This window comes from Heterocephalus glaber, unplaced genomic scaffold (genome assembly GCF_053883595.1).
Source record: "Heterocephalus glaber isolate CG9 unplaced genomic scaffold, H.glaber_assembly_v1.0 deba00000621, whole genome shotgun sequence".
Taxonomy (NCBI): Eukaryota; Metazoa; Chordata; class Mammalia; order Rodentia; family Bathyergidae; genus Heterocephalus; species Heterocephalus glaber.
Window position 1 is genome coordinate 6,508,566 of NW_028258153.1, and position 19,636 is coordinate 6,528,201.

Sequence of the window (19,636 nt, forward strand, 5' to 3'; positions counted from 1 at the left end):
TTTCTCTTATTTTCCTCAATAAATGTTACCCTGTTATGCTCAAAATAAATAAATAAACCCACACCAAGGCTTAGCTGTGTCAGCTTTGATACTAAATTCAAATCTAGTGTTTTGCTTTTATTCAAATGAGAAGTTATACCCACTTCTGTTTTCCAGACAGGGACTCTCCCTCATTCCTATCGGCTTATTAGTGTCGTCAGTCACATTGGCAGCACCTCTTCTTCAGGTAAATGGACATCATCATTTGCCCCCTGTTATGTTTGCTGTTTGCCTGGCTTTGTGAGGTATAAGTTGAATGCATCAAGAAAAACTTAAAGCTTGGTCACTTTCAATGTGAATCATATTAATAGGTGTAACTGCTTTTTGCAGGTCATTACATTAGTGATGTGTATGACATTAAGAAGCAAACGTGGTTTACTTACAATGACCTGGAAGTATCTAAAATCCAGGAGACTGCTGTGCAGACTGATCGAGATCGGAGCGGTTACATCTTCTTTTATATGCACAAGTAAGAAACTTTACCCGATACCAAGTAACTGGCTAAAACTTACCTGAATTCTTCTTTGAGAATGAATTATACCCACATTACTTGATTGGTTGACAGTTTTTGGTTTTTATTGTTTTTGCTTAATGTTTATATCTGTTGATATTTCCTTGTAAGTCTGAATTTTCTCAACTGAGCATTAAATACTCATTGCACAATATCATGTAGGTACAGAATTTAATACTGTTTTGTGATAGAAGATACTCTATGATAAACTTTTATGGCCTTTCAGGTTTTTTGTTTGTTTTTGTTTTTTTTTTTGAGACACGGTCTTGCCATGTAGTTCAGGCTAATCTTAGTCACTTTGTAGCCCAGGCTGGCCTTGAGCTCTTGCCCTCAGCCTCCCAGGCACTGAGATTACAGATACGTGCCACCACGCCTGGTTTGGCCTTCTAGTTCTGTCAGCTACATCTGCTTGATATGAATGGGAACTACATAGTATTTTTATTACCAGTTTACCTCATTCTCAAAAATTATTATCCAGGAATTTAAGATGGTGATGGAGTAAATGAGGTACTTATTTAGCAAAATTTAGGTATCAAATGGGATTGTGTAGACTTTATCAATATATTTCCTGTTGCTTTTTCTTCTTTCTATACCTTGGTTCTATTCACTGAATTTCCTGTTGTATTTTTTGTTTTATTTTAAGGGAGATCTTTGATGAGCTGCTAGAAACAGAAAAGAACTCTCAGGCATTTAGCATGGAAGTGGGGAAGACTGCCCGTCCAGCCTCGTGAGGAACAGTCTCCTGTGCTGGCAGTGTGCACTGCATTTTCTCTCTCACTGCCACTGATGTCACCTTTCCTCTGCCCAAGGAGAATTTGGAATTCTACTTGATGCGGGAGCAACAAACAGCTCAGGGCCAAAACCAAAAGACAAAATTGCAATTATGTGGAATACTCCATGCTATTTTATGGACACCTTGGTCTCATCTGTAGCTGATTATCCTCTTTTTCTCCTACAAAAGTGGTACTTCATTTTGTCTTAGGAGTACATGTTGTGTGTATGTATGTGTGTGTGTATATATATACATATGTATATATATATATGTATATATATACATACAAAATGAATGGAGGCTTAAGGAGTTGGGGTGAGCCACTAGAGTATGCCTGCTCAAAATTAACTTCAAGCTGTGCGTGGTGACGCACAACTGTAATCCCAACACTTGGGAGGCTGAGGCAGGAGGATCAGCACAAGTTTAAGGCCAGCCTGGGTTACATAGTGAGTTCAAGGCCAACCTGAACTGTATAGCGAGACCCTGTCTCAAAAAATAAAACCAAAAAAATAAATAAATAAAAAAGATGAACAGTTAGGAAGCTGGAAGAAGAAATAAAAGTGTCAGAGTCCATTCACCTGAAAAGTGTGTGAAGACAGAAATCAGTTGGCTTTTTGTTTTTGTTCCTCAAGTAGCGTTATTTAAATCTGTGACCTTTTGTATGTGTTTTTTACAAGTAAAATTCACTGGAAAACCAGCTCTCTGTTACACTAATGACAGTTTGTCATCCTTGCAAGAGGCATTTTTGTTGCCTGAGAAGCTTTTTGTTTCTTAATCGTCTTCTAAGTTTCATGAATATGTCATGCCTTTGCTGTTTACATGCAGTTTCCAAGAAATGGATTGTTGGTGCTTTAGAATGTGTTGCAGTCCTATCTTTGGTATTCATTGTAGACCTCACGTTTTTCTCTATAGGGATTCCTTCACACACTTGGTTCATCCTATTCATCTGTATTATTGTGATGGTGAAGTTAGAATCTTTTATTTTCTTCTGTATTATTCGTACTATGAAGCAGGCACAACCCTAATGTGTCATAACTAAAACTTAAACAGGTAGAAAAATAATATTGCTCCAACTGGGACTCCCCAGGAGAGAGGCTTAGGGAGAAGGAAGAACGCTAGTATCTCTGCCTCTCCGGCAGAGAGAGGCCAAAAGGTGCACTGCTGTGTTACAGCTCCAACCCTGGACCGCTAAAGGCAAAATCCTGCTGCACGTGTGAAATGAAGTACATGAGCTGTAGGGAAAAACTTGTGCATTTAATTATTTACTGTCTGACTTTACCCTTAAGACAGGGTGAGAATTAAAATGTTACTGGTTTAGGTAATCTCAAGAACTAACAAAAAACAGAAGTGCACCGTGTATTTGTCATTGGGTGCTCTGAGTAGAGGCTGAGTGGGGGTGCAGGATCGAGTGCTGCCTTAATCTCTTGGACAGCACACCCAGCTTGGGTCAGCAGCTTCACCAGCCATGGAAAGGCTGAGCATGAGGACAGGCTTCTGTGAGCCCAGGTGTTAGCATCACACAGAGTTAAATATGGCAAAATGAAACCTTCATTTTCTTTTCTGTTTTTTCTTGCTTTTGTTGTAGACAAGGGGATTACTCTTCAGTTCTGAGGTAAGAACAAAACACATCAAGTTTTCAGGGGGAGAAAACAGTTAAAACTCATCATCCCAAAGATAACAACATATTTTCTGGAAGATTGCTTTCAGAGAGCTCCAGCCTCGCCCCGCTCTGGAAACTTGGTTGTGTTGTGACTTAATCACCTATTCTAAATTTTGGACCTTTGAATTGTAAATGACCTCAGCACTTTTGCTTAACTACTGATAAATGCTTTGCCTCCTACCATCTACCAGCACACATTATCATAGTGAATGTTCCAAAATGGTACAGTGGTAGTTATGCAGGAGTAGTTAGAGCAGAGGGAAATATTTTTTTGTTTGTTTTAAAATTTTTATTTTCTACCAGCAGCTTTGTTTTGTTTTCAAATATCAGTTTTCTCATAAATAAGTGCAGTGGTGATTAAATTCTTTATTCTATTCACTGTCTCTGCATTTGAGAGCTCTAAGCTGTTAAAAATGATGGGGAGCAATACAAAGTGAGGTTTGCATTAAGACATAGAGAAAATCAAAATAATGCCATAAACCTTGATGGCCTCATGAGCAGCTCGGGGGAGTTGCTTTCATAGCTTGCATGTGTGAACAGTTTATTTTATTTTTTTATTTTTTTTTTTTTTGCGGTACTGGGGATTGAACTTGGGACCTTGGGCTTGCGAGGCAGGCACAGTGCCACTGAGCTAAATCCCCAGCCCACTGTGTGAACAGTTTAGAAGAACACTTGGCACAGAAATCTGATTTGGTTTGTCCTTCATGTTTTGGGCATAACTTGTTGAAAATAGGTTACTAGAATATATGAGTTACCTCACTGCTCCTCCTTGCAAATTTGGGACTTGAATTTTACTCTGTCCTTGTTGTGGCCTTGTGAATCTTCCCCTTCTACCTTCCCTCCTTTAACATACTCACTTGACTATAAATGGAGATTTCAGCTAGACTATATTGATAGGGGTTGGGATTTATGGGAGTTTTTGTTTTGTTTTGTTTTTTGGAGCTGGCTGTATATATTTTTAAATTATAAATAGATAATATATTATTTTTTTGCACAGTGTGATCAGTTTGCCCATAGTTGGGGCTTGGGGGAGTTAGTGGGTTGGGGCCAGGAAGGGAGAAATTAGATGGAGACAGAGTACTTCAGTTCCAGAAAGTCTGCACAATAATGGACCTATCAAAAATACCAAATATGTAGTACATTATTTTAAGTGACTTTGAATTGGAATGTGGTAGTAATTAGTTTTGGACACAACCTTTTGATCTTAGTTGAAATTTTTGGAACAGAAAAATAAAATGCAAACTTACTGATTTTTGTCCCCTAATATTATGGGGAATCAGAAAGTTGCATGTAGACAAATGTCATTATCCTTTTAATAGCCAAGACTATAGGCCTGTGAAAAGATAACTTTTGTAGGGATATATATATATATTTTTTTTTGTAGGGATATATTTATATGTATGTACACGCTCAAGTTTTGTCTCAGCAGAATGCAATAAGCAAATCCACCAATTGATCTATTTATATTTGGATTCCAATGCTATTTGTTTACTTGGTGTGCCCTGTTAATGCCAGGGCTAACTTAAGTAGTTCAGCAGCAAATAGAACAAATGTAAATGTGCTTACATTTTAGGAAATATATAGTGATACTACAGATCAGTTCATTAATTCCAGATGCACATATTAACACATTTCTTCCTTTTTCTCCATGATCAAGTGCAAAATCCTCTAAGAAGCTTTATGATTTAGAACCTCTGCAAAAAAAAACTATTCTTCCATATTGCAATTAGAAAAAAAGTAATTTGTAAGACTTGTGACCTGAAAAGTGTATATATTAAACAAATACAGTGTTATCTGCTCTCTTTTTGGTCCTCTGAAAATGACTATGGCAAATGACCTCATTATCCAACCCCCCCCCATTTTATGTAATTGACCCCAGAGGTGGATATTTGCTTTAAATCTGGGAAACACCTTGAGCTCCAAGTATACATGAATCTTGTACATACACAGAGGTTTTTAGAGAAGTCAGTAACCACGTACCAGAAGGATGTCTCCTGAGTGTCCCGGTAAGATGGATATGTACTTCTCCCCATCTTGCTTTATATCCTGTAACACTCTTGCAAGTGTGTACAGAAACTAATAGATTTTTGCCCTCTATCTTTCTAATCCATTTCTTCAAAATTCTACTTTTGTCTCTTGATATGTATTATTAGTAACATCTAAAAATATATATTTTATTGGAAAACTATAGTTTGTTAAGCCTTGAGGGTTTTGTGACAATTATTTTGTTGTTTCATCACAATGATTGATTCCTTTATGGCATGCTTTGACTACTAAACCAGGCAGTCTCTTTCGTTGTATTTATGCACAATTAGTAAATTGTTTCTTTTCCATGTATGCAATATGTCTGAGGTTTTGAAGTTTTAATTAAAAGTGTGCCAGTATGAATAAGCATTTAGTGGCCAGGCGTGGTGGTGCATGCCTGTAATCCCAGCACTTGGGAGGCTAAGGCAGGAGGATCACCATGAGTTCGAGGGCAACCTGGACTACATAACGACGCTATCTCAAGGGAAAAAAATGTGTTTGATTTTAGTGACACTGGACTAAGTATAGAGGTTCAAAGTACAGGTGTGCCCACTGGCATAAGAACAGAGTGGATCAGGATCTGCGGTTACCAGGTCAAATGCCAGAACAAAGGAGCAATCAGCCAAATGGTCTGTTTCAGAAACAGCATGAGGGAGACCACACATGGGTGTGCAAACTCCTGTCCCCAGATTTCCCTCCCTCTGAGTGCTTCCTCCCACCTCAGCTTCCCTGGGCTATTGTTGGTTTCTTTACGGTTAAGGAGAGGAAAGCAGAAGTGAGGTTCCTACACTTGGTCTAACAAGCCACCCCCAGGTTCGCTGGCAGCTTTGGCCATGTTATTTTTGAGGTGGTTTTTATTTTTTTTTTCTTTGTGTTTATAGTGATTTTTTATTCTGATTTTTGCTGTTTTGTATGGAGCAGCACTTTGTCTGTGTTTTAGCAGAACTGTTCCTCTGGATCCTTCGTGGTTTTTCCTTTTGTTTCCTTTATAAATTATACAGAATTTTTTTGTGTGAAATTAAAACCTTTATTAACCTGCTGTTGTTTTGATTGTTACTTCTGAAAAGGACACATTCTTGCAGACACCTTTACTGGGGTTTTGTGTTTTTTTTGGTACTGGGGATCGAACTCAGGACCTTGTGCTTGCGAGGCAGGTGGCTGAACCACTGAGCTAAATGCCTGGCCCCTGCAGACACCCTTCATACCAGTCTAAAGTTGTGGACATCGGCTTCATTGGCTGCCTGGATTCCGTGCAGCAGCCTGATGTTATCCCATCGTTACCACTGAGAACCTATGGTTTTCTTCTGAGGAGCCTGTGAAGCTTGACAGAGGCTTCTGGGTAACACTGCCCCTGCCTTGTTAGAATGAGGCAGGGGGTGAAAAACTATTACTATTTCATTTCACTATTTGCTTTGGGCCTCAGGCCTAGAACCAGTGGATGTGCTGTTCTCACTAGGTACTATGTAATGAGTATTGTATAACCCAGGAAGGCAATCTCAGGCCATTCAACTCCCCCAAAAAGGGGTCCTCTTTAACTTAGCACCTGAGTAAGATAGGACAGCATAAGTGAAAAGCAGAGGCCATTATTGTGGGAAAGATACAAGACTGCACAATGTTTCAGCCCACCTGCTGTAGATAAAAAATGGAGGAGTGCCTCAGAACTCTACTATGGAAGTGTTGGGCCGCCTCTGAGGAGGGAAAGCTCTAGAAGAAGGTGATTAAAAGGGACAGGAGAAAATAGTCCTTCCCCCTTCAGATCACAGGCTCCCTGGAGAGCCAGCATCTTTCTGAAGGAGTCCATAGATTTCTAAACAAAAGTAGCATTGCCACACTGCCTCCTCACAGAGGCAGCTGGAAATGTTCTTTTCAGCTGGCATAGGTCGAAAATCAGTAATAACAAAACCTCGAGAGCAAGGCAGGGTGCTGCTTTACCACCACAACTACTCTTCTTAAAATAGTCCCTTTTCTTTCTTGAGGTTTTGTTGCTTCCATCGAGGCAGGGTGGAGAAGGCAGCTGGAGTCATCCCCAAAGCCTTCATAAAATCTTCAACAGACAGGTGCGCCTAGGAGAGGAAAGGGGCCAGAAGACAAAGGTCACAGCCTTCCCAGGTTGGCTAGGCTGAGTCACATAGGTGTGGCATAGAATCGATCAAATGAAGAGCAAGAGCAAACAGTGAGAGCCAAGAAAGGATGGGAAGGAGGGCAGCAGCATTTGGGGCTTCCACAAAAGGACAGTAATAAAAATGGAGCTGCTTTTCTTTGTACCAGGGTCAAATTGGTGTTAGTCTAGAGAGAAGAATTAGGACCTCTGACTGAAGGTGTTCCTGCTCTTTAGGGCTTAGTTATTATCCTCCCCATAAAATGGGAGAAATGTTATAAGGGCCAATTTTTATTTTTATGAGGATGAAAATACTACTACATAGAAAAGGGTATTGGAAATAAAAAAGTCTGGTTCATTTAACTTTGTAAGTCATAGACCATCCCACAAAGCCAGCAGATGAGCCCCAAGATAGGAGTCTGCTCAGGGTGGCTGGATAAGCTTGCATTGCCACCACAGGACACGTGGCTCTTTAGCTTTGGGGCAAATTAGCAGACCAGCTGCCAGGGAAGTAGTCCTAAGTGGTCCTAATGGACAGGGCAAGCAACAATCTAATGAGTACTACTAAAGCACTCATGAAGACAGGCAGATCTGAATTCAGTCAGATCCCTGTCAGTGGGTTCTGGGTCTGCAGATTCAACCAACCAGGTTGAAAATACTAGGGTAAAAAATTATACTAAACATGGACAAATTTTTTTCTTGTAATAATTTCCTAGATAATACAGTATAACAGCAGTTTACATAGCATTTACATTATATTAGGCATTTTAAGTCATCTAAAGTATGCAGGTGACACATGCCTGTAATCCCAGGACTCAAGAGGCTGAGGCAGGAGGATCACAATTTCAAGGCCAGCCTGGCTTCTATAGCAAATTGAAGTGTAGCTTGGACTACATAGTGAGACCCTGACTCAAAACAAAGTATACAGGAGGGTGAGCATAGATTATGCCATTTTATATAGGACTTGAGCATTCTTGGGTGTCCTGGGGTGTCTCAACACCAGTCCCCCATGGATACAGCCAACTGTGCTCCTGATTTCAGGTGCTGATGCTAATACTCAAGGAAGTCAAGGTCAGTTCATTCCAGCACAGGCTCCCTGCCATGAGTGGTCTCAGGCACACTGTGCAGAGCTCTTGTCATCTCCCCTCCTGGACCTGCATGTGTACCAGGTTTGTTCCTAGCTAAGAGGCAACATGCGAAGCTTCCTCACTCTTCTATTTCATGGTGAATGTGATTCTCTAGGAGCAGGTTTTGCTTAGATGGTGAGAGGGTAACTGCAGAAGGGAGTCCCAAGCCAGGAGAAGGATTCTAAGAGGAGAAGCCAGGAAGGCTGAAGAATAAATTGAGAGTCAAATCTTCTGCTTTGGCCGAGGATTTAGCTCAGTGGATTCGTCATCTGCTGCGCAAGCACAAGGACCCAAGTCCAATCCCCGGTACCAAAAAAAAAATCTGCTTTGTTGAGAAGAAAACAAAATATTTGGGTAAATGACGTGCCAGTTCCTCTCATCTTGTGAATGATCAGAAGATTAGATTGCACAATTTTATCTTTTTGCTCTTAGCTTGGAAATCATAACTGGGAGTCACTACCTGTCCAGGTCTTTGGTATTGTGGCTGTTAACCCTGATATGTCAACCTCATTGGTGTACGAAATGCCTAGCAGATCTAGCATTTGGGAGGCTAAGGCAGGAGGATAGCTGCAACTTCAAGGCCAGTCTGGGCTACATAGTGAGTTTAAGGCCAGCCTGAACTGCATAGCAAGACCTTGGAGAGAGAGAGAGAGGGAGAGAGGGAGGGGGGGAGAGAGAGAGAGAGAGAGAGAGAGAAATGCCTAGCAGATTAGTAAAGCATGATCTTGGGTGTGTCTGGGTGAGTCATGGAAGTGCTACCTATATCCGGTCCCTCACCCTTCCTCTCTGTCACTGTTCCCATCTGCTTCCCAATCACCATGAGCTGAGTGGCTTTGTTTCACCACTTCCTCCTGCCATGACGTTCCTCGTTTGGAGCCAGCCAACCATGGACTGAATTCCTCAAAGCCATGAGCCAAATTAAACCTTTCCTTTCAGTTGTGGGTGTGTCAGGTATTGTGTCTCAGCCACAAGAAAGCTAGTAACAGGGATCTCCACAAGTCAGAACTGACTGAAACCGCCTTTGTTCCCAGCTCTAAGGTGGCATTATGATGCTGGTTAAGGCTGCTAACTAGTCCCAGATATACCCAAATAAGGACCCAAATTAAAGTAGCTATAAAACAGCATCTGTCGGCCTTCATCTCTGCTCCCAAAGACATGGAGAGGTAGATGGGGTGGGGTGAGCACAGTGAGCTTCCTTGAAATGTTGGGCTGCTCCCCTGAAGTGGAGTTGCCCTAGGGGACATTATTGACTCCTAGAGAACCCTACATTGCACCACTTCATAGTAAACACTGTGGATAGGTTTCAAGCTCAGGCGGGTCTGATGCCCAGTTTTTTAGCCTGTCATTAGCTTTGCCTCCCTCCCCTGGGCATTGTCTCCTCAAGGAGAAGGGCAATGCAGACCTTGTTTTGGAAGAAGTGAGTAAACATAAGCACTTCGGGCATTAGCGAGTTCCTCACAGCTGTGGCTGCTGTGTCCTAGGTCCCTGCGAGGGGCTGCACGGTGCTTGGCTTTGCCCGGACTCCTGGACTCTGACCCTCCAAGCTAGATAGCAAGGACTGCCCATCCCAGTGGACTTGTGTCTGTCCATGGCTCGTGCTCTTGAACACCATGGTCTTGCCTGCTGATTACCAGCCTCACCCATATCTGCCTCCCTGAGGTTTATCATTGGGGTTTGACACTTAGATTATTATCTATCTACTGCCTGTAGCCTGGCCCACCACCCTCTCTTGTCATTGGTCCCCTTCCAAGTTTGGAGCAGCCAGAGATCTGAAAACCTCTCCACCCCTCCACACTTGACATTGAACTCTCAACTTTCTCACAAGGAAACACACTACTTCCATGATTTAAAAAAGAAAATCAGCTACAGATAACTGATTGTAAAATCTGAGGCTTCTTCAACTGCTTCCAGCATAGTGGGGTCTTTAACTTTGGCTCCCCTCCCTTTAGAAATACATATGTCCTTTTTGCCACATAACATGATGGTACAAGTGGCACTCAGAAAACATAAATTGTTGTTGTTGTTGTTGTCATTATTTTTGAGACAGGGTCTCACTGTGTATTCCAGGCTGGCCTTGAACTCACTGTATAGCCCAGGAGTGCCTCAATCTTGTGCCAATCCTCCTGCTTCAGCATCCTGAGTGCAGGATTACAGGCATGCATTACCACACCCAGCTAGAAGATGATTCTTGTTCTGGCTTTCCAGCTAGCTAGTTAACATCACACAAACCACTTCCCCTCTACCTGGACCTGCTTGCTTGGATATAGAGCAGGCAGTCTATATACCAGAGCCTGGGCTAGGATCGTCCCAGTGATACAGTGCGGATACAGGTGCCTTCTAGCCTCCTACCCACCGCACGGACGGGAGAATCCAAGACAGAACACAGGACAGTGTCCTTCAGGCAGTGGTAGAGCATGGCCTAGCACATTGCCTAGCATGCATGAGGGCCTGAATTCAATCGCAGGAGGGAGAGGAAAGGAGAGGGGAGGGAGAAGGAGGAGGAAGAAAAAGAAGAAAGAAGGGGAGAGGGAAGAGGAGGAAGAGACAGGAAGAAAGGAAGGAGGAAGGGAAAAGAAAAGAGATTTTTGACAAGCCCTTCCTGCTGCACTACTCCTGCCAGACCTGCCCCTGTGCTGCCAATACCAGCTGAACCATGTGCTGAGTTGTAGACTCTATCTCTGCCCCAGGTCCTCTGAATTGCTGCCCCCTCAAACATGCACCTCAGTCTGGATGACTTCTGGGTACCTCAAAGGACAGAGCTGCTGCACAGCGTGACGGGGATCTGCTCTCCTACTGACTGCTCTTGCCACCTTCCAGTCTATTCTTCACTGAGCAGCCAGACTGATATTTTATTTCTACTAGGTATTGAACTTGGGGCCTTCACACTGAGCTACACCCTAAACCTTTTTTTAAAATTTGTTAATTTTAGAGGCTGGGGATTTAGCTCAGTGGTTCTGCCGCCTGCGTCAAAAGCAGAAGGTCCTGAGTTTGATCCCTGGTACCAAAAAAAAAAAAAATTTTTGTTAATTTTGCAACAACGTCTTACTAAGTCACTAAGTTGCCCAGGCTGGTTGCAAACTTGCTATCCTCCTGCCTCAGCCTCCCAGAGTTCTGCTCCCTGGTTTACAGACATCTTTTCAAAATGTAAATCTCACCTGGGTGTGGTGATCATGCCTATAATCCCAGTACTCTGGGAGGCTGAGGCAGGAGCATCCCAAGTTCAAGACTAGGCCATCGTGGAATACTTAGGCCTTGTCTAAAATAATAAATAAATAAATGAATCCTATTCACACTTCAGAGGGAAATTTCTGACTAAATCAGACTCCTTTTTGTAATATTCCCCTGGCCCCTGTTCCTTACCTTGGTGACAGTTAGCACTGAAATGATCAGTGTGTTCAGGCTTCTCTGATCTCTGTCCCCCAGGGATAGAAGCTGGTAGGAAAGTGGGACAGTCTGTCTGGTTCACCAGGGTGAACCTGCAAGGATCATTCAGGTTGTCTAACAAATGGACAAGCCAGATCTGGGGCTGTCGGAGGGCCCCACCCACCTCCTTCCTGCTGGGGTCCACACCCTCGGGGAGCTCCTCCACTGGCTTGTTCACCAGCTGCTCCAAGGGAAAAATGGGCAGAGGCCCGGAAGTGAGGCTGGTGTTGGCGGTGAACACATCCACTTTGGGGTTTGTGATCTCCTAGGGAAGGAAAGAAAGCCACTAGTTAGGGTACCACCTTCAGCAAGACTTCCATGGCCTGGCCCAGCCTGCCACACCACCCACACACACACACACACACACACACACACACACACACACACACTCATAAGAACACATCACCTGGATCAGACCCTGCAGCTACCACCTTAGTGGTTGTACCTGACCAAAGCGTCACCTGGGGCAGGATGACTATTTTACTCAATGACTTATTAACTTCTTCATGGCTTCCTCCAGAGCTTGAGATCTACCCTGGGTATTTATGACCCTCTCTGTCTTATCTGTTGTGATATTGTCATCCATAAATTCACTTAGCCCTGACCTATCTGTCCTCTCCAGTCTGCACTATTGGTCCATCAAGAGAGGTCTGGTGAGCACGCTGGGCTTCACAGCCTCTGGGTGCACAGCCTGTGAGTGTTGACTGCCCCATATGCCCAGGAAATTGTTTTCAGGCCCTCCATGCAGTTCTGCAGAGTTGCCTCTGTCTTGTCTCCCCTGTGAGCCCATGAACTTCTAGAAGGAAAGGCTTTAATTTCATATCCCCATACCCCAGGCCTATGGACTCAATAAGCTTCTGTTAACTAATGGAAAGACCAGAGGAGGTGCAGGTGTTCTGCTTGGAGAAAGGATCCCAAGAGCAAGGCTGTGGAGAAGTGTTGCTAGTTTTCAAAGTGCAGTCCGTAGGTGGCACTGGGGATTGAACCCAGGGCCTTCACACTGAGCTACATCCCAGTCCTTTTTCTTATTATTTTGAGACAGGATCTTCCTAAGTCTCTGAGTTGTTGGGCCCTTTATTTAAAACATACAGATTCCTGCATGCAGAGCCAAACTCTATGAACCAGAATACTTGGGAGTCTTGAAATCTGCATTTTAATATGCTGCCCCATCATCCAGATACCTCTGCATAATAAAAATCGGAAACTAGGGCTAGGGATTTAGCTCAAGGTTCAGCACTTGCCTAGCACACATAAGGGCCTAAGTTTGATCCCCAGTATGGTGAAAAATAATTGAAAACCATTTCACTGGTAATTGGAGAGACAAAACAGCTAGACGTGTTGGAGTTGAACAGCAAGAAGAACTTCTGTAAGAAGTGGGAGGAGACAGGAAAGAAGCACAGGACATTGGCGTTTTCTATGGGTCATTCTTGGCCCTGACTGCCCCCCAGCCACTTGGGGCCCAGCCTCCCTACTCTATACTCACAGCAGTGATCTGGCTCCAGTCCTCAGAGTTTCCAAGCTCCGTCTTCAGGTCCTCATAGGATTTGGCATTCTGTGTATAAAGTAAATAACAAATCAGATCTCGGCAGAGGAGACAAAAGGCTATTTTCCTTCAAGAGTTGAGAGACCTGGGTCCAGGCCCTGGTGGCGAGAAGGGGAAGAGCAAGCTCAGGCTGAGGCTGGAGGAGGCCTCTGGAAAGGTGTAGCTACGCATTTGTCCTGGCTCCGCCTGCCATGGGATGGAGAGGAGTAAGACCCTTTCATGTCGCAGAGGCCCGGGCAAGCAGCCACAGGCAGCGTTGAGAACCCTCCCGCACTGTGCAGGCTCCGGAGCACTCAGGGACACAGGAGGGGAGCCCTGCCTGCCACAGAGGAGGTCAGAGAGCAGAAGAGGCCCCGTTGCAGCCCACCTCTAGTGCCTGGCACACGGCAAATGCAAGCCCTGTCAGGAGGAGGGGGGAAGACCCAGGTGGAGGGAGGCCTTGGGCTGGTGGCTCTGGGTGCTCTAAATTATTTAACAGATGAGTTTAGGGACACAGAGAGCTCACTGGCCTCAAATGTGTATATGTGTGTGTGTGTGTGTGTGTGTGTGTGCGCGCGCGCGCGCGCACCTGCGTGCATGTGTGCGTGTGTGTTCAAAGACTTCCAAGCTGATGGGCTGAGTGTAATCTTCAGGACGGATCCCAGCAAATAGCAAAGGCAGCAAATCCCAATGCCAGAGCTTCTCAGAGCTCCACGCCTGGCAGCCCTTCCATCACCCTGAGTCTGCACTGGCTCCTCCTTTAGCTCATTCCTTCCTTCATTCCTTCATTCACTCAGCAAGACATCAGGGTGACCCTGATGCTGCCTGGAGTGCTGGGATGACAGGTGTCTGCCACCACATCCAGCTTTGACTGTCCTTCAGAAATAACATGTTTCCTGTCAGCACTGCCTTGAAGTTTCTGTGGCGATGGGAATGTTCTCTACCTACACTTTCAAACATGGCAGCCACCAGCCACAGGGGGGCTATTGAGCACTTAAATTGTGGCTAGCAGCAGTCTAGGAGGCTGAGGCAGGAGGATCACACAAGTTCAAGCTCAGCCTGGGCAATTTAGTGACTTAGCTAGATAGTCTCAAAATAAAAAATAATAAAGTGCAACAGATATAGCTCAGTACAAAGGCCCTGGATTCAATCCTCAGTACTGGGGGAAAAAATGTGGCTAACAAAGGAAGTGAATATTGAAGAATTCTAATTAATCTTTTTTTTTAATTTTTTTGACAGGTTCTCACTATGTAGTCCAGATTGGCCTCAAATTTGCTATGCTGCCCTCCCTGGCTAGCCTCAAAATCTCCATCCTCTTGCCTCTGCCTCTAGAGTGCTGAGATTACAGTGTATGCCACCATGCCTAGCTGAATTCTAAGTAATTTAAAAATATGGCTTTTACCTGTAATATATATGACCTTTGCCTGTAATACACAGCAGCTTGATTCTAAATATAGCATGCAAACCAAGCACCACAGTTAGCCTTGGGTTTGGGGAGGGCTTTTTTGGTACAGGGGATCAAACTCGGGTCCTTGTGCTTGGGAGGCAGGTGGCAGAACCACTGAGCTAAATCCCTGGCCTGGGTTTTTTATTTTATTTTTTGCAGTACTGAGGATTGAACCTACCCCCTTCACACTGAGCTACATTTTAACCCTTTCTATTTTCAACTTTGAGACAATATCTTTCTAAGTCACTAAATTGCCCAGGCTGAGCTGAACTTGCAATCTTCCTGCCTCAGGGTACTGGGATTGCAGGTAGTATGTGCTACCGCAACCAGTTTAACTTTGAGTTTTAAAATAAACTTCCTTCTCTCTCCCTCACTAGGGGGGTTACTGGCCTTCCTGCAACCCTAGTTTTTAATGCTAAGCTCCATGTAACCCTTTTACAAATAAGCAGGTCATATATCCCAAAGGAACAGAAAGGCTTTCGGGAGTCCACTGCCTTCCAGGCTGTGTCTTGAGGCCGGCCTGTGGTGGATGTGTGAGCTGTGAGGACCAGGCTGGGCTGGGGCCACTCACACTCCACTTGAAGGGATCCCAAGCCAGGAACCAGCCTGTGAAGGTGGGGGGCTCATGTTCTTGCTTCACCACAATGATGGGGGTGTTGAGGTCTCGGCCGCTGGGATGGGTCTTGAGGTACTCCTGCACGGTGGTGGCCGCAGCCCTCTTCTCCTCCTCGTTGGAATTCTTCCCTATCCAGAAGAAGATCTGTGGAGAGTCCCAACAGTCAGGCCTTCCTCTCCTCCCTGGCCCACGGGGCTCTGCCTCAGTTTACCCCAGATGTCCACTAGTAGAGCCTTGACCCTGCCACTACCCAGCTAAACGACCTTGGCTCCATCCTGCCCTGCAGCCCCTCTGGGCACAACACCCCCTTCCCCTTTTGCTTCAGCTCCCGCTGTTCATCATTCCATTCCAAGAAAACTCGGAGGCTTACTGAGCCCTGCAGCCTCCGGGGCTTTTTGGCCCTGGGGATTGAGGTAGGTAGGAAGGGCAGTCCCCAGACCCTTGATAATACCTGGTCCCACACATCCAGCAGGAATACGTCGTCCTCTTCCAAGTCATCCTGATTGAAGTCGGGGATCTCTGTGGCCAGGAAGCGCCCAGTCTGGTTGGAGCATTCGAAGAGCCGAGCGGAGATGACCGTGTTTTCCTCCTGCAGTCTGCAGCGTGGAGGAAAGACCACGTTGGCAGGAGGAGTTGGGGGAAGGAGGCTCAAGGACAAGAACTCTGAGGGACTCAGGCATGGAAAGGCCATCTCCTCACCAGACGCCCCAGCTTATGGCAGACCAAGGGTTCCCCTCCTGTCCTGAGAGTGCTCTGAAGGAGAAATCCCCAGTGCTTTTCGGAACATGCATTTCATAGCCCTGATAGGAAGTTCTGTGCTATCTTCCTTTATTGCTCCTGCTGTGGATCATAGATATTCTCTAGACAAAACGCTTGTTTTTGGTTATTTTGGGGTTTTTTCCCCTTTGGTTCTGGGGATGAACTCAGGGCCTTGCACAGGCAAGGCAAGCATTCTACCACTGTGCTACATTCCAGCCTCAAAACCCATTTGAAAGAGGTTTGTGGCTGGTTCTCCTCAATATCCCAGGCCTATGCCAGCACTGAAGGGCAGGGCTGGGCTCTGTCACGTTCTTCCTAAAGGGCAAATAGTCATCCCTGGCAACTCCTATGCTAGGAATGCCCTTTGCCAAGGAAGCTACCCCAACACTGGCCCCTGGGCATCCCTTAGTGAGCAGTGTGGTCACAGCACCATGCCCCAAAGACTCCAAGGCCATTGGCTTTCCCCTGTCCTTCCCATAACCCTGGGGTCCTGGTATACCAAGTCCTCTCTCCACACCTGCTGCAGGCTCTGGGGATGGGCCTTGGACACTGGCAGGCCCTTCAGTGTCAGGACATGAACTGGAGGTGGGAGGCTGCTTTGCAGTTACCTCTTGGTGTTGGCATAGGGGGCCTTCCCGCCCAGCGCCATCCAGAAGTTGGCTGGCTCCTGCCCCTCTACCACCACTTGCTTCTCCGTTGGGGAGATGGTGTCAGCAATCATCTTGGCCATCTCCCGCTCATCCCCGCTACAGCCCTGGGCAGAGAGGGGTCAGCTGTGCTGGGGGAGACATCTTAGTCCCACCCCTCCCCACCCTTCGGCAGTCCCCCGCCCAGAGCTCTGGGGTGTGGGAGAGCTCTCCTGGGTCAGGGCCCCGCACACACAGCCCATGTGGGACAGCTATCTATCCCCTCCTCTGTCCCTGATACTCCAGGGAACAGCGGAGGAGACAGGAAGTCTGCAGAGGGTTAGAGAAGGACTGCAAGAGGCTATGAGTCCATGCTACAGAGGCAGCAGGAGAGATAGTGACAGGCACAGCTGCTGAGAGAGCCCAAGACACAGACCTAAGGTGACAAACAGAACAAGAGACTGGTTCTGACATAGAGGTAGAGGATCTGGGGGCAGTCAGAGGTGGGGCAGAGAGGGACACAGCTTCAAGGCACCTGGGGACCCAGCGAGTTCCAGCTGGTGGGCCAGGACTCCTGCCCCAAGCCGGTCTGCTCTGAGGCCGAGGCCTCCCCACCCTCTGGGCCCTGCACACACCTTCCCACACCACAGGTAGCAGCAGGATGGGGTCTTGAGGACAAAGACATCATTGGAGTTGAGGGAGGTGGCCCGGGCTGGGACCTCAAAGGCCTTGGTGTTGTTGGCGCTGGTTCCCCGGACCTGGAACAGCCTCGTGGACGGCACAGGCTCTGAGTTGTTAGCTCGGGAGGTGCCTCCCTGCAGGTGTGGGACAGGGCAGGAAGACAGAGGCAGGAGCGACTTAGTAACTATGGCAGTGGGGAATGGAGGGGCACAGAGAGCCAGAGAGAGAAAGGTGGGCGAGGGCTTCCCACCCCTCCAGCTCCTCTGACACATCATGCATGGCCAGGCTAATCTTTCCAAAGCTGGCTTTGATTCTGGCACTCTGCTCAGAAACTCTCTGTGGTCTCCACTGCTTAGAGACTAAAACCGGCTGCTCGGGGGGCCCGTGAAGGCCCCAGTGATGAAGATGCCAGCTGCCTTTGCCAACTCGCTCTGTATCCAAACCCTGGGGGTCCTTTGTCCCCTTCAGGCCTTTCCCCTGCACCTGCCTCAGGCCTTGCTGGGCCCCCTACATTGCAAGCCCTCATTTGACCCCTGCTAAGCTCTTCAACTCTGCCCCAGATATCCAGACCTCCTGCAAACCCCCTTGAACTCTATGTCCAGTCCCAGATGACCGTTGACCTGTCCCCCTTTGAACACAACCACATGACTGTCCTCTCCCAATGAGACCACGGTAGGAGCCTGCCACTCCTGTCCTTGTTTGGTGCATTACAAAGGACTGTGTACTTAGAAGGTGCTCAATAAGCAGATTATTGCTTAAACAGCTGCATGAAGTGTCTATTTCATTTTGTTGGAAGTCACCAGCACAGTTTGGACAGGTGCATCATTTTGGCAAACCAAGCATAAAACCTTTTTCATGTAGAGGATTCAAGGTGTTAGACGTGGAGGGTGGATAGTACTTGCCCAAGGTAAGGGCTGATTATGGATTTTTCTTTTCTTTTTTTTCTTCTTTCCTTCCTTTTTTCTTTCTTTTCAGTACTGCAGATGGAACCCAGGGCCTTTATACTGAACTTAATTCCTAGCTCTTTAAAAATAATTTTTATGGGCTGGGGATTTAGCTCAGTGGTTCCATCTCCTGCCTCGCAAGCACAAGGACCCGAGTTCGATCCCTGGTACCAAAAAAAAAAAAAAAAAGTAAAAATAATTTTTAAAAGCTGGGCATGGGGACACATGGTTGTAATCCCAGCACTCAGATGCTGAGGCAGGAGGCCCACAGCAAGTTCGAGGCCAGCCTATGCTATATTAATGAGGGCAAGGCCACCCTGAACTACCTAGCAAGATTCTGTCTCAAAAAATTTTTTTTGTTTGTTTAATGTTTGAGAAGAATCTCACTAAGTTGCTAAGTTGCTCAGGCTGGGCTCGAACTTGCCATCCTCAGCCTTCCGGAGAACTGGGAATACAGTCGTGTACTCCCACACCCAGCCCATTATGTACATTTCTAAACTAACTAAGTGGTTGTTTTGTGTGGTTTTTTTGGGGGGGTACCGGGGATTGAACTCGGGTCCTTGAGCTCGCGCAGCAGGTGGCGAAAAAGTGGTTGTTTTTGTTACCAGTTCCACACCAGTGATGGAGCCTTGAAGGGTCCTCTCCTATGAGAAATGGGCTTCACCCTGAACCATCTCCCCACACCCCCTTCCCTGTCTCCTGGACGCCAACCTGCCCCAGCCCAGCAGCCACACCTGGTAGACCACCATGCGTCCCTTGAAGATGGACATGAGGTGGGGCGGCTCCTTGCCCATGGGGATGCGGATTTGGACTGGTTCATCATTGTACTTCTGGTCCAAGATAACAGCTTGATAGGCCGAGGCTGCGATTTCATCCTGGCTGGCCTGGCTGCCCTGGGGATGAGCAGGAAGGAACAGATAGGGTGGAGCCAGCCTCAGACAACAGACAACTCTGTCCCCAATTCTGACCTGGCCCCAGACCAACAGGCCTCCGCAGTAGCCCCAAACCCAATCTGATTTTGACCTGTTTTAACCCTAGCCTCAGCCCAGCCCTGACCCATCTCGACCCCAGCCTTGACCCCCAACCTGCTCTTCTCCTTATTGATCCTTGCTCTGGGAAAGACCATACCACTCACCCCCAGTGAGCGCCCAAGTATCTCCCTGCTCCCTCCCATCTGGACACAGGACCCTCAGGGAGACCAAGGGAAGGGTATGTGCAGCAGTGATGGGAATTGGCAGGGAGACTCAGAAAAGGGTGGTGAATGGGGGCACTCTGTGGGATCTCAGAGCCAAAGCTGCCGCAACATGGAATGGACTGCCTCTGGAGGGGGTGAGCTCCCCATCACCAGGGGTAGTCAACCCAAGTATGATAGCAGGTGCACAGCAG

The 19,636-nt window shown here is 46.4% G+C and overlaps 2 protein-coding genes across 8 annotated transcripts in view; one reads left to right on the forward strand and one right to left on the reverse strand.

Moving 5' to 3' along the window:
* The window catches only part of Usp37 (ubiquitin specific peptidase 37), an 83,122-nt gene extending 77,076 nt beyond the window's left edge, over nucleotides 1-6,046 (forward strand). For all 7 annotated transcript variants that reach the window (XM_087206051.1, XM_087206054.1, XM_004864585.4 and 4 more), the window contains 3 exons: nucleotides 157-226; nucleotides 370-508; nucleotides 1,194-6,046. In XM_087206051.1, the coding sequence (XP_087062177.1) occupies nucleotides 157-226; nucleotides 370-508; nucleotides 1,194-1,281 (297 nt within the window). In that variant the 3' untranslated portion in view covers nucleotides 1,282-6,046. The remainder of the gene's footprint in view (nucleotides 1-156; nucleotides 227-369; nucleotides 509-1,193) is intronic.
* Vil1 (villin 1) overlaps nucleotides 3,527-19,636 on the reverse strand; it is a 28,453-nt gene continuing 12,343 nt past the window's right edge. Inside the window, exons 13-20 of the mRNA XM_004864587.4 lie at nucleotides 18,985-19,143; nucleotides 17,261-17,440; nucleotides 16,608-16,753; nucleotides 15,692-15,836; nucleotides 15,196-15,384; nucleotides 13,139-13,207; nucleotides 11,780-11,920; nucleotides 3,527-7,070 (exon numbers count right to left, since the gene is read on the reverse strand). Coding sequence (XP_004864644.1) covers nucleotides 6,957-7,070; nucleotides 11,780-11,920; nucleotides 13,139-13,207; nucleotides 15,196-15,384; nucleotides 15,692-15,836; nucleotides 16,608-16,753; nucleotides 17,261-17,440; nucleotides 18,985-19,143 — 1,143 coding nt within the window. The 3' untranslated portion in view covers nucleotides 3,527-6,956. The remainder of the gene's footprint in view (nucleotides 7,071-11,779; nucleotides 11,921-13,138; nucleotides 13,208-15,195; nucleotides 15,385-15,691; nucleotides 15,837-16,607; nucleotides 16,754-17,260; nucleotides 17,441-18,984; nucleotides 19,144-19,636) is intronic.